The sequence below is a fragment of the Lonchura striata genome, chromosome 4 (genome assembly GCF_046129695.1).
Source record: "Lonchura striata isolate bLonStr1 chromosome 4, bLonStr1.mat, whole genome shotgun sequence".
Classification (NCBI taxonomy): domain Eukaryota; kingdom Metazoa; phylum Chordata; class Aves; order Passeriformes; family Estrildidae; genus Lonchura; species Lonchura striata.
Window position 1 is genome coordinate 48,550,208 of NC_134606.1, and position 13,342 is coordinate 48,563,549.

Sequence of the window (13,342 nt, forward strand, 5' to 3'; positions counted from 1 at the left end):
AAACTAACTGATGTTTAGGCAGGACACCAAATCCCTTAATAGTACTCTCAGGTAGCTTTAAGTCTGGTGTGGACTTCTAGCTAAAAAGGTTTGTTCTAGAATTTTTCAGTCTAATGGTATTAATTGTGCTTTAATATATGCATGTTAAACCACTAGAAACAAAAGATACGTTGGTAAATCACCAGTTTTAACAACAACAAAAAATAATCACGTAAGTTTTTGGAATTTGATAGTTTATATTACAAAAAGAAATTGCTTGGAAAAACATGTTTGTGGCCTTTTGGTGGGAATCCTACTGATCTCTTGAATTCCCATTGTAAAAGTCAGCTAATGCTGGTCATACTTCTGTATCCTTTCCTGTGCAGGAGAAAAATCACACTTTTTTAAAATCCTGAGTTCACTAGATGGCAGCATCTCAATATGTCAACAGGAAATTACGTTAGTCTAGAGAAATTTAGCAAATCCCAACAAGCACAGTAGAAAAAAAAAAAAAAGCCCATAGAACTTCCTTTTGTACAAGGGTCGGTAAATATAACAAAGCTCTTTGAGATCTCTTGGTAAGTAACTATATTAATATTTATTTGTAAATGCTTCATAGAATCAGTATGTTCATAAAACCTGATTGTTGGACTCAAAAATGTATTCATAATGCATTTTGCTTCCCACATGTTAAAGCAATTTGAGGAAGTACTCAAACTGATCCAGGTGGCTTTTGGAAAGAAAAAAAATTTTTCCATTACATTGCTTCAGAAGTCTAATTTGTTGAATGTGTAACCTTCAGGAAAACAGTTTTGCTGCAACTTTTGTCAGGAAAAACATCTAACAAAACAGAATTTCTGATCAAAATAAAAAAAAATTTATTCAGAAAGTGGGGCACTCAATTTGACTTGGTAATTTGAGTCACAGCATGTATTTAAGCATCTCTAGAGGACAGCATTGGCTGCTAACATAGGGAGGATTATGGCAACTTTATTTAAATTTTTTTCAGTGAAGTAGTGTGTTGGATTTATGTGTATATTTAAAGACTTTGTTCTTATGCCACCTTTCTACACCCATATCTACATAGACAAAGTTGCTTGGAAGACTATGAAAGTGCAGGAGTTTTACTTATAAGGAATGCAATTAAGAAACTCCAGATACTACACTGTGATTGGAACACAGGGACATCACTTTTTAGGAAGATCTTTGAGACTCGGCATTTGTTTTCACTTGTTTGTCTGTATTTTGTTAAACGTAACACAGCACTTGAACAGGGCTGTATTTTGCCTTTTGGCTGCTCCACCCAGACTAAGGTAGCAGCTCCTAAAGGTTCCCTACTGTCCCAAGCACACTCTGTGTTCCCTGAGAACAGGGAACAAGAGGCAAGACTGGGAGCTTCATTCCCCCACACTTTCCTTGCTTCACTGGGGCTGGGAGCCTGCTGTGCTGGAAGATTCCTAAGGCAACTGAGGGCAGGTACCAAAGCCAAGGCATTGTGTGGAATGTGCTGCAGTCTATGACATTGAAAATTTGTAGAGAAACGGAAGACAGACCTGCTTTCTGAGAATACCATGGACAGTGGAAACACTTGATCATAAATCACTGTACTGCTGTTTCATCCTGGCTTTTTTTTTTTTTTTTTTTTCACATTTAAGAAAAAATAAAATCCAATTTCTGTTATAATGAAGCTTAACTTCTGAGCTCAAATGCCTTTTGACTTCTTGAGATACTTTATGTATAACTAAAAAAAAAAAAAAGATGGGATAGCCCTGTCTCAGAACCCTGGATAACTGAGGGTCACATGACACCCAAACAGTACACCCTGGATCATGTCTAGTTTTGGGATATGTTTTCATTTGATTCCTGGGGGTGATGTTTGCTTATCTTTGTTAAGTTTCTGTGCCATCCCGTGCCTGTGCAGGTCAGCACCATGGGGCGGCTGGATGGGAAGATCATCCTGTTGTCTGCAGCAGCACAGGGCATTGGCCAAGCAGCTGCTATTGTAAGTTGGAAAATGTTTGTTCTGCTGGGCCTGTACAAGGTCTCTCATTCTAGTTTGTCCAATGATACCTGCACCAAACCAGTTCTTGAATTAATAAACCATAGATGAGCCCAGAACTACCCAGTGAAAAAGTCAGGGAATAATATCATGTAGGCTTTGTGCTGTTCCAATTTATGAAAATCTTCAACTCTGAGTGAAGATGCTAGACAAGGATAAGAACAAGATTTGAAGAAAGCTGCATATGCTTTTCTAACAATATATGGTTTGTACTGTCTGTACCTTTTATTCAGTATCACTGGATACTGTGAGGATCCCCTACAGTAAAGCCAAGGTATTTTACCTATATTTGTGATTGACATAACCAAATTCAGATGACACCAACATGATGAGCAACTGTAGGAAACCCTATACAAATTTTGTTTGATTACTGTTAAACAGAATTCAAGGTTTCCAGTTAGCTTGTAACTTCTTTTGACCAGTTCTTCTCCTGCTACTTCCCTTTTCCATAGCAAATAAAAAATGCAGTAGTTATCTCATTATCTCTGTAATGTAATTAACAACCCAGGAAAAGCTCCTGTAGCATTTATGCTGGACTGGTTAGTTTCTCATGCATGTGGTTGAGAACACAGAAGCCTGCTGATCTTGGCTCCTACGTGAATCACTCAGTCCAAGGAGCATCTTCCAGATGGTTTCACTTTGTAAATATCCAACAAGCCATGGAAGGCCGGTGTGTTTAATGTCACTATCCTCTTAAGCTGCACTTGGGATGCTTATTTTGAAGATTAGGGGTACAGTCCAAGATGTCAGAATACTTCTGACAGACTTTACATTGTTAGCTGTTGATTTATCAGTAATCACAATAAAAAGAAAGGCTTTTGAGGAGACCATCAAGGATGAAGCAATGTCTCTGGTTAAATATTGAAAGTTATGCTGCTTTTAATATTGTTCTATTCCAATTACTTCGATACAAAGGATTTTGTAAAAAAAATCCTGGTTTATGACTTCTGCCTTTACCTGTCAAATTTCATAACTTTAACAACAGATTTAAATTAGAGTTGAATTAGTTAGATTTAAATCTAACAGTACAGACAATTCTAGTCCCATTGCTTACTAGTGCAGCTAATAAAGGCAACAATAATATCCATTATCTTAGTCTGGTTACTGTTCTTATACTTTATTTATGGATTCCTTCCTTTAGGGAAAACACCTTGAATCTGTCTTATCACACAAAGTTACATAATTGTGTGCAACTCTCTGACATGCCCAGAATGAAAACAGAGATCAACTGCCTTCAGCTTGGCTTGGCTTCAATTTCAAGCCAAAAAGCACCTGAAAATAAAACATATTTTATTTCTAGTATGACCTGGAATATCTAAAAATAAACTGCTTCTGTGTTCTCCAGGCTTTTGCTAAAGAAGGAGCCAAAGTCATTGCTACAGACATCAATGAGTCAAAACTGCAAGACCTGGGGAAATATCCAGGTAAATGGCCCTACAGTAGGCATTAGTTCAGCTCTTACAAGTTCTGTGTAGGCTGTCAGAGATACATTTTGAGGATAGGAAAGCTTGAAAAAGACAGAAAAAAAAGAAAATACCCAGACTAGTTCTTTTGATGTTTGCATCACTTTATGCTGTGGTGTGAAATAAGAGATCTAGCATGTAAAATATTGCAACATCAGCATGTCAGAGTATTATTCCAGACATGTGGAATAACTGATTTTCTTGTGTCACAGAAGAAGTTGATATTTGTTTGCTAGAATAGCACCCATTTCAGTTACCTTTTGGCTTCACTAGGCTAATTTATCAAGGGCATCACTCTGGAAGGCATGAAATGCTTCTTTCTCTGATCAAGAGAACATCTCACTGTACAAAAAGGTAGACCTAGCGTCTTGCATTTCTATGGTCTATACTTGGCTTGTTCTTTTAATGCATTCCTTACTGTCCTGTAGAATCCATATGTCTTCAGAAATTGAATTCTAGCAACACTACGTATGCCTATTCTGTTTGTACAAATGTTCAGGCCTGAAGGTGGTTTTTGTACTGACACCACAGGAACATGCTTCAAGGAGCAGGTTTTTGTATAGATGTGTTTCTAATCACAAGTGGGACATTATATTAAAAAGTATTTTTTCAATATTGAAATAAAAATAAGACTTGGATAAGAATTTACAGCTGAAAATGCTTCAAACTTAACTTGAGAGAAGAAAGTAGGTTTAAAAAATTCCTACTAAAGGCTGAGAGCAAAATACACAAAATCACAGCTGGCACAGGTTTTAGCATGAATATCAGGCTCTTCCAACTGGAGCTCACAAGAAATCCCTTTGCAATTGTTTGGGAACTTGAGGGCTTTTCAGGTTCCTTCTGAAAGTATTTGGGAAAATGTTACATTTTTTTCCTCTGCCAGTATGCTCATAAGGAAAGAAATAAATTTCTATATATTCAGAGCCATTTCCATCCTTTAGACATATGATTAATCAATCTGTAATTCACCAAGACTTGGCACTTTGAGGTCTTTGAATTTTATCCAGGAGTGGTAATTCCAATGTGATGTTAGTCACCAGCCTGTAGTCTGATCAAATACACAAATCGCTTCAAAAGTGTCTCTATCATTTAACTAAGGCACAGAAAGCCTTCTCATGGGCTTGTTGCTTTGGTTTCAAAAAACCCTAGGGTTTCATCAATTTCAAATCAAATTCTCCTTTGACAGCACTTGGATGCTTTACAGACAGCTTTACAGTGTTTCATGGAATCTGCTGGGTTGGTCATGTAGTTCCATCTAGTGCTCAAAGTGGCACAGGTTAGAGCAGGTTGCTCAGGTCTGTGTTTAATTAGGTTCTGAACATGTCTAAGGATGGCATTTCCTCTGCAGGACCCTGTTCCAGAGTGATTGCCCTCATTATTTTAATAGCTTATGCAAAATTGGTTTTCCCTATTAATTATATAAAGCTCATTCATAATATCATCAACTACACATGAGAATGTGGCATGTAGTGGCACTGTAAGACACATGTAACTAGTTCCAGGTGTTATTCTATGATAATGAGTGTGAAAGTTCATTATGATTATATAGATTCTATAATTGTTCTGTGCAAGAGTATAGTAGAATTCAATTTATTTTGAATGTTTTTATGGTAAATTAAGCTAGCTCATCTGCTTGTGTCATACTGTATAACAATTAAAAGAGTTGGTAATTTTAACTCCCTCCTGAAATTTTAAATAGCATGATATGCTGTCCCAAATTAACCACTGTACTAACTTAATCACTGAGTGAATTGAACTGTGCTATCCTCAGCATATCAGAAAAATACTCAGCTAATCCTCAATCAAATACATTGAAACAAATGTTGTGGTTTTTCTAGGCATTCAAATACGAGTTCTGGATGTCACCAAAAAGGAGCAGATCGAAAATCTGGCCAGGGAGATTGAAAAGATTGACATCCTCTGTAACATTGCAGGGTAACCAGATTCTCTTTGCTACTGCTATTTTTCTAGTTTTCCCTGTCCTCCAGAACTCCTTTATATTACTTCAATGCATTTTATTTGTTATATTTTAATGGATTTTATACTCTTAATAAAAACTTCCGTGTGTTTTCATCAAAGCTGAACTTTTTTATACTCTTAATAAAAACTTCCGTGTGTTTTCATCAAAGCTGAACTTTTTTGTACAGCCACATAGGCCAAGACAGAACAGCTCTGGAACTTTATGTTTTGCTCACTCTACTGATGTGGAAGGATGTACTGATGGCTTTGGCCCTTTGTACAGTTTGCTAGTGCTGTGCCTTTTTTTTTTTTTTTTTTTTTTTTTTTTTTTTTTGTGGTTTTTCTATTGCCGTCATTTTGTTGCACATATTGAGTCTGCTTTGTGTCCTTGATAGTTATCAGAAGAAATACACTGCTGCTTGCATTCTTCAAAGGAGCTCTTATCTGCCTGTTTTCAAGGTTGGAAAAGTTAATTACTGCAAAGCAGTGGTGGAAAAAAGGGCCATAGAAATGTAAACCACAGACAGTAATCCACTTCATGCACTCATTCTAGGTTTGTTCATCATGGAACCATTCTGGAGTGCGAGGAGCAAGACTGGGACTTCACGATGAACCTCAATGTTCGCAGCATGTACCTAATGATAAAGACATTCCTTCCAAAGGCAAGGCTGGGCTGCCTGTGACTTTTAGTCTCTGCTGCATTGTTTAAAGCATGACAGATCTCAATTGTTGCTACTGTGACAATATACAAAATACAAGAATGCCACTTTGGATAGTGGAGCCCTTAGATTACAGTGATGCTGGTGTATAACATTCTCTGCATTGCGTAATATTTCAAGTAGACAATTTATCTAAAGGATATGGTAGAGAAGATTTATTTGGGGAGCTGGCCTATGTAAACTAGCTAAAATACTTCAGACTTAATGCAGAGCAGTGAGGGAGACATTACAATACAGTGTTAATGTATTATACTACAGCACACAGCTGCACAATACCACTGCTACAAATTATTAATAAATCATCTATATTAATATTAATTTTATACAGCTCTGGAGACTACCTTGTGAAAAAATTCAGGAATGCTGATACTAACATGCTGATTAGAGCACAACAGCTCAATGAATGTAGCAGCTTGAAGATGCTTCTTGGTTTTACATAATCACTTGGCTTGGGTCTACAAAAGTGTGTGGACTGAATAAAGTGTTTGCATTCCCATAAATGCAAAGACCAGATTTGAAAATTGTGACCATGATTAGATGATAGCTCCTCTTGCCAGTATTGTTCCAGTTCTTTTTGCTTGGTTAGTTTGGTTTTTAGTTTGTTTGGGGGTGAGTTTTTTCTTAGCTGAACTTAATTTTCAAAGTTTGGGTTTTTTTAAGAACTTCAAGCATATCAGATTTTAGGATGCCTAAAAAGGTTGTAGCTTAAAGAAAATTAGCTACAATTCATAGATGCTAGAGTTTTGGACTTTAGTCTTCTCCAATACAGGAAGAGTTTGAGTGAGATCAGTGAGTTGCTGCATTGGTAGATGGTGTGTGCAGATGTCTGTATGGTGTCACTTACTGTCGTGACAAGAGGGCAATGCCTGAGAGGTGGCAACCAAGGAAAAACATCCTATCCTGGCATAGTTTGCAATCCTGACATGGCTCAGGGGAACCGAGTGAGAATTTCAGACTCTGCTTTACTGCTTCAGTCAACGGCACCTACCCATGCCAACTGAGCTTTGCTGCCCTGTGTGTCAAGTGCATGTGGGGCTGTTCTGTGAGTTGCTGTGGGCTGTTTTGCTGAACCTGCAGATGACAAAATAGTTTGCATTTGAGTGACATAAGTACTCTTTTGCAGATGCTTAAACAGAAATCTGGAAATATTATAAATATGTCTTCTGTGGCATCCAGTATCAAAGGTCAGTAGCTTGCTGGAGTTCATATAAATCTTTAAGGTGATGGATATACAATATAAATATTGTATAAACTTTGAATTTAGAGGACATTCTAAATTCAAAGCTATTTCTAAATCCTGTGGAGGGATCAGTTAGGAAAAAACAAGTGAACACATTCAACTCAAACATAAATGCAAGGACAGAGATGGAAAATTGTAGAAACTCCAAGATTCTTACCTCTGAGCTTTTTCAATGTTTTGTAGCATTCTTTCTGCCAGGATTTATTAACTAAAAAGATACTACTTCCAGTCCTATCTTGGTACATATGTTCTTCAGAGATATAATAAAGAAATTACAATTATGTAAGTGCTGTTAACTAGGCTTTCAAAAGAAGCCTGATCATGACTAACAGATGGATTTCTGCTGTTCCTAAATTTTTGCTGCTTGTTACATTTTCTAGACTACTCCCCAGAGTTACACTATTGAAAGATTGTGTACTTTCCTCTGGTGTATACCTGAGTAGAATTCTGGCATTTTGCATTTCAGCTAGCCTACCCTTATGGAGAGGCTACAGCTGCTACAGGAAATGCTGGATTCCAGAAGCAGGTGCATATTGAACAATCTTGACTCTTTCTTTTGTTTTTCCTTTTTATCTCTGTTTCTGTGCTGCCTTAACACGGATCTTCTGCTAGGAGTTGTGAACAGGTGTGTCTACAGTACTTCAAAGGCAGCAGTTATTGGGCTAACAAAGGCTGTGGCTGCTGATTTCATTGAACAAGGCATCAGATGCAACTGCATATGTCCTGGTAAGTGTTCTTACGTTATCCTGTGATCTAGGAGCAGATGCTACAAGGCCAGATTGAGTCTGGCTTTTTTTGCAAAGAATAGACTTGCAAATGGTAGCTAAAGTTACCAGCAGTCTACAAGAACAGAGCATGCTTGAAAGGCTTAATATAGTAAAGTTGTTAATCTGTGGTTAACTGGATGTTTAGTCTGATTAACCCAGTATCTGCACTTTATACATACATCATGCAGTATTTGAATGTTTTTTTTCAAAGATGCAGTCTCAGAAGTTAGAAGCAGGCAAGAGCTAGCTAACAGTCTGACCATTGTTTAACCATAAAAAAGATATTGAATCTAATTCTCAAAACTCTTGCTTTCTATGGAAATTTAAAATTCTGTGCTCTATTGGTGGCTTTGCAGTCTTTCTCCTGAGTTATATTACTAAGTTACACATAAGTGTTAAGACATAAAAATAGAACAAGTAAACTTTTGTTGTGATTGCTGATGCAGTTAATTTTTAACACTGAATTTAAAATTGTTCTTAGGAACTGTTGACACACCATCTTTACAGGAAAGAATCCAAGCCCGGCCTAACCCAGAACAGGTGAGAAAACAATTTATTACCTTGGTCACATGTATGTATGTTTAACTCTCCTTAAAAAAGAATATATAGCTGCACTTCTGCCCATATTCAAGAATAGTTTCAGAGTAGTGTGGATAACTTAGTATTATGTCTCCTTTGAAAGTGTGGTCAGCTTGAACTTGAGACAGAAGCCTTATGGCCAGACCAGAACTGAAGCCTCAGGATAATACTGATTAGTTGAATGTAGAGGGGCTCTCATCCATGGAAGCAACTCCAAGTGTTGGTTACAGTATCCAGTGCAAAAGCAAAGGACATTTTCTATTGTGTCATGTGTCAGCCACAAGGAAGTGCAAAAACAGTATAGACAGGGCGTTCTGGCCTATGCATTTTTCAATGTTATTTGGGATGCTTAACCATCCTTATCATATAATGGCAAGTTCTCATTTGCAGGACATGGGAATATCTACCACCAAAGGAAGAAGGATTTTATTTGCTTTATTCTGGAAGCAGAGATTTAGCTGCTTTCTAAATGTCACCTATTTTTTTTCAGCCTGAAATTCACATCCCTGATGATTTTGTTTTTCCAGCTTTAATTTCCTACTTAGTGTACTAAAGGAAGTTATGACTAGAGGCCTGTTTCCAATATTGCTTTGTAGATGTCAATAGGTAAAAAATAATTGGGCTTTTATTTTTGGTATACCAAATGCTCTTATATATCCAGGCACTGAAAGACTTTCTAGCCAGACAGAAGACTGGCAGGATGGCTACTGCAGAAGAAGTGGCCCATCTCTTTGTGTACTTGGCCTCTGATGAAGTAAGTATGAACAATAAAATGTCCTGTCACAGAATCCCACGCTACTTTGCTGCATCACAGTAGAGAGGGTACTTGTTTCAGGCCGATTTACATTCTCTTTGAGCTGGATTATTACAAAAATAAAAACCAAACTATGTTCTTTTACAGAGTTTATCCTGCAATACAAAAGGCATTCTGAATGTTGACAGTGATTGCAAGGCATTATTTGGTGCCATAGCCTGGTAATTTCATGTCACCTGAGCAAATTGACTGACTCCAGATCATCCTGAATGGTGAACAAAATGAGCTTGTCAGCTTTACCAAGCTCACACCATGGCTAGATCATGTTTTAAGGAGGTAGAATTAGTAGAACTACTGAAGATTTTAGCTAATGCTCAGGGTAAATCTGCCATCCCAGCATAAGAAAAACAACAGACCTGCTGTGGTTGTTACACACCAGACTCCTGATGAGCACTGCAAACAGCACCAACACTAATGAGCACACACCAACGTTATTTCAGCTGCTATAAATTTACTGAGACTAAAACCTGGACTGGACTCGTCTGGATGTGTCCAGCAGTCCTAATGTCCATGTCAAAATACTTCAATGGATTTATTTCAGTATTAATGTTGCTATCTATCAATAGTCTATCTAATGTTGCTATCTATCAGTATCTATCAGTTACTATCAGATTATCAGTAATCTATCAGTAGTCTATTAGCATTGTTGAAATACTAAAACAAAAATCTTTGTTTTAGTATTTCCATAATGCTAACAATTTTTTCCAGTCTGCTCACAGGGTTTTCAATGGTGTGTAAATAGAATTCCATGTTTTCAATATATTTGGCATGTTTCAGCAGTAACATAGGGAAGAATGTCAACAGCTCAGATGCTTATCCCATGTCCATATAATCTAAGTTTTTAGTTATGTCCCATTATAATTATTGGCTGACCTGGTCAGATTCTGCTCAGCTGAACAGACCTAATTAACATCACAGTGTGAGGTATTTACTCCTTCAGGTAAGATATCTGAAATGTAGCTTTTATAAATTTGTACTCTCAGGATGCAGTCTCATCTTAATGCCTCTAGTAATACTTTTGTCACACTTCCTTGAATTAAGTAAAAGGCTTCAATTTCTATGTTTGTTTCTATTTAGATAGTATATTAGTTACTCAGGTATTTTTATACACTTATTTTTGTTTTACAAAAAGAAAGCACATTTTTTTTAATTTAAAGAAAATGTGTTTCCCTGTAATTAAGAGTTGTGAAAAATTACTTGAAATCATTGTTTATTTTATGTCATTTCAGTCTGCCTATGTGACTGGTAATGAATTAATCATCGATGGAGGATGGAGCTTGTGATTGACTCTACCTGCAAATGGCAATTCATATTATGATGGGCAAAAAATGAGGATGGTGCTTCTTGCAAAGATTGAGATCATGCACGTGATGTCTTTCCCAACAAATTTGCTATCTCTAGATTTATCTTACTGATTAACTTTTCCTTAAATAGAGAAACACTGGAGTAAAACATACTTCATGTGGCTTCAATTTATGCCAACTCCAAAAACATGAAAGAACAGCAGTTTAATGTTTCAGATTTCAGGAGGCCAAAAATATTATCCACGTTACAAAGTCTGAGTTGTGTTTTAAGCAAGATCTGAGTGAAAGGAATTAACTATTATCTTTATTCTCTTCTTATGAGGTATTTGGAAATTAAATGCAATTAGGTTTCCATGTACAGGAACAACTATGCAAGGGCAATATCCTAGCAGGTATGGATGGGGTATATATGAGAGGAGTATTCTTACATACATGGGTGAATCTTCATTAATATACTTGACTTGTAGCACAAAAGCAAAAGGAATGATTTTTACCACTCTAGATAGAGCCAATATATTTGTCTCCAAAATTATGTACTAATATTGGACAAATTCTGTAAAATCTGTTGCTAGGTGCTACACTTTAGTACTCTATATTTTATTCTCAAGTACCAATACAGCTCACACTAAAGCACGAGGCAAAATGTCTCTGAAAAGGACTGTTTCTACAAGAGTGTGTGCTGATGTTTTTATTGTGATAGCACATGGTAGCTTTGATTCATGAAATAGAAACCTATTATTGTCAAGTTTCATTACTCTGGGAAAAAACATAGGTCCTGACCCAGAAATCTAAGGCAACGAATAACCTGAATTCACAAAGCATTTGTTTTGCTAACATACTGCTTAAAACCAACATGAATTGCATGGTCTGACTGCCTATAAATATAGTTACCTTTAACATAGCTCCATTTATCTAATTAATAAATGAAACTCTATGTAATTTAATATATATCTTCATATACATTTTATACATATATATGTGAGGGAGGAATTAAGGGCTAAATGCTACTTAATATGATTCATCAGTAATCAAAGCACAGGAAAAATGTACAGTATTGTCTGTGTGTTTCTATAGCAACATAAACTGCCATGTTTATAAAATTACTGCTTAAGCTTTTCAGTATCAGCTGAGACATTAATATAAATTACCTGATTTCAAAGATAATGAAACACATCTAGTTAAAATCTGGTCTCTTATTTTAAAATAATTGTATGTAAATCTAGATTTTACAAATGAGAAACACTATGAACATTGATTTCATTTGGCTTATTATGGGCTTAACGTTTACCTTTAATCATGGCTGGAACATTCTGACCTTGTGTAGATTGTTTATGGGGTTTTAGAGAATCTAATGTTTCAATCAAGTGACCCTGGCAGCCAAGCAGGATCAAGCTGGGGCACAAATCCAAAGTTATCCAAAATGGCTCCAAAAATGTTCACAGACATAAATTCAAATATTAAAAATTGAGGCTGGCAGGACATGATTTCAATGGTTTCAGAGTTTAATATGAAAGCCAAAGTCCTTCTTTTGTAGTAGGTGCAGAAGACTTACCTTGAAAAGAGAAAATTTCCCCACTGCAGTAACACAGGGAACATGTACTGTGTATTCTGAAAATATAATTAAGAATCTGAGAGAAAAATCATTATACTTATTGCACATTGACCATCATTACTTAATGTTTCTAAGCTCACTTAGAAGTGGTTGTAGGTGATTGTAGTATAGGGTTGCTGCTCAAAAATGGCTGCTGCTGCTGTTGTTGTCAAAGCACTTGTGTAAGAAAATAAGTAGCACTTGCCTTTAAATTGCACTAAAGGCACAAAGGGCTTTTTAGTGGTAGGCCAAGAATCCGATGGACCAGAAAAGTAAAAATCAGCAGTACTTTTCATGGAGGTGTTAACAGTTGCAACTCTGAAACTCTTCCAATGTCATGAGGTTTTTCAGCAGACTTGCAGGAATTATTAAAGGAAAATGCTTTTTAATGCTCTTGTGACCTAATTCCCTGGTTTGTTTTTAATGAAACTGGGTAATTCTTTTTGTTTTCCTTCCACACCAGTGATAATATAAAGAGGCTTTTTGACTTTTCAGATTTTAGGTCAAATTTTTCTCTTGTGAGGGAGGGAGGAATAGACTTCCCTGATTCCGAGTCCTTCTGGAAAATTTAATCTGATCAAAAAATGCTTTCATTTTCTCTTGGATTTGTATTCAGCTTAGTTCTGTGTGATGATACCAGGATCAAAGTAGCAACATGGGGTATTTGACTTGCCTTTCACATGGACTCAGTGCAGCTTGCAAATTGAGGGTTGAAAAAAAGAGAAGGTCTGAGAGAACATCTCGTTACCTCATGTGCACTTACAAATAAGGTGGATGAACTTGCTTTATCTTTAAGAAGTCAAAATGCCGGGATGGGAACATATGCAAGTTGTGTTTGTTCGGGGTGGTTTTGGAGATTGGTTGGTTG

At 36.6% G+C, this 13,342-nt stretch overlaps 1 protein-coding gene across 1 annotated transcript; it reads left to right on the forward strand.

Moving 5' to 3' along the window:
* The first annotated feature begins 294 nt into the window (after positions 1–294).
* Positions 295–12,197, forward strand: BDH2 (3-hydroxybutyrate dehydrogenase 2). The gene is made up of 10 exons (XM_021531457.2): positions 295–557; positions 1,901–1,981; positions 3,384–3,462; positions 5,340–5,436; positions 6,014–6,122; positions 7,303–7,363; positions 8,032–8,145; positions 8,668–8,726; positions 9,427–9,519; positions 10,809–12,197. The coding sequence occupies exons 2-10, from the start codon at positions 1,910–1,912 to the stop codon at positions 10,860–10,862; spliced, it is 738 nt and encodes a 245-aa protein (XP_021387132.1). The 5' UTR covers positions 295–557; positions 1,901–1,909; the 3' UTR covers positions 10,863–12,197.
* Positions 12,198–13,342: the final 1,145 nt, after the last annotated feature.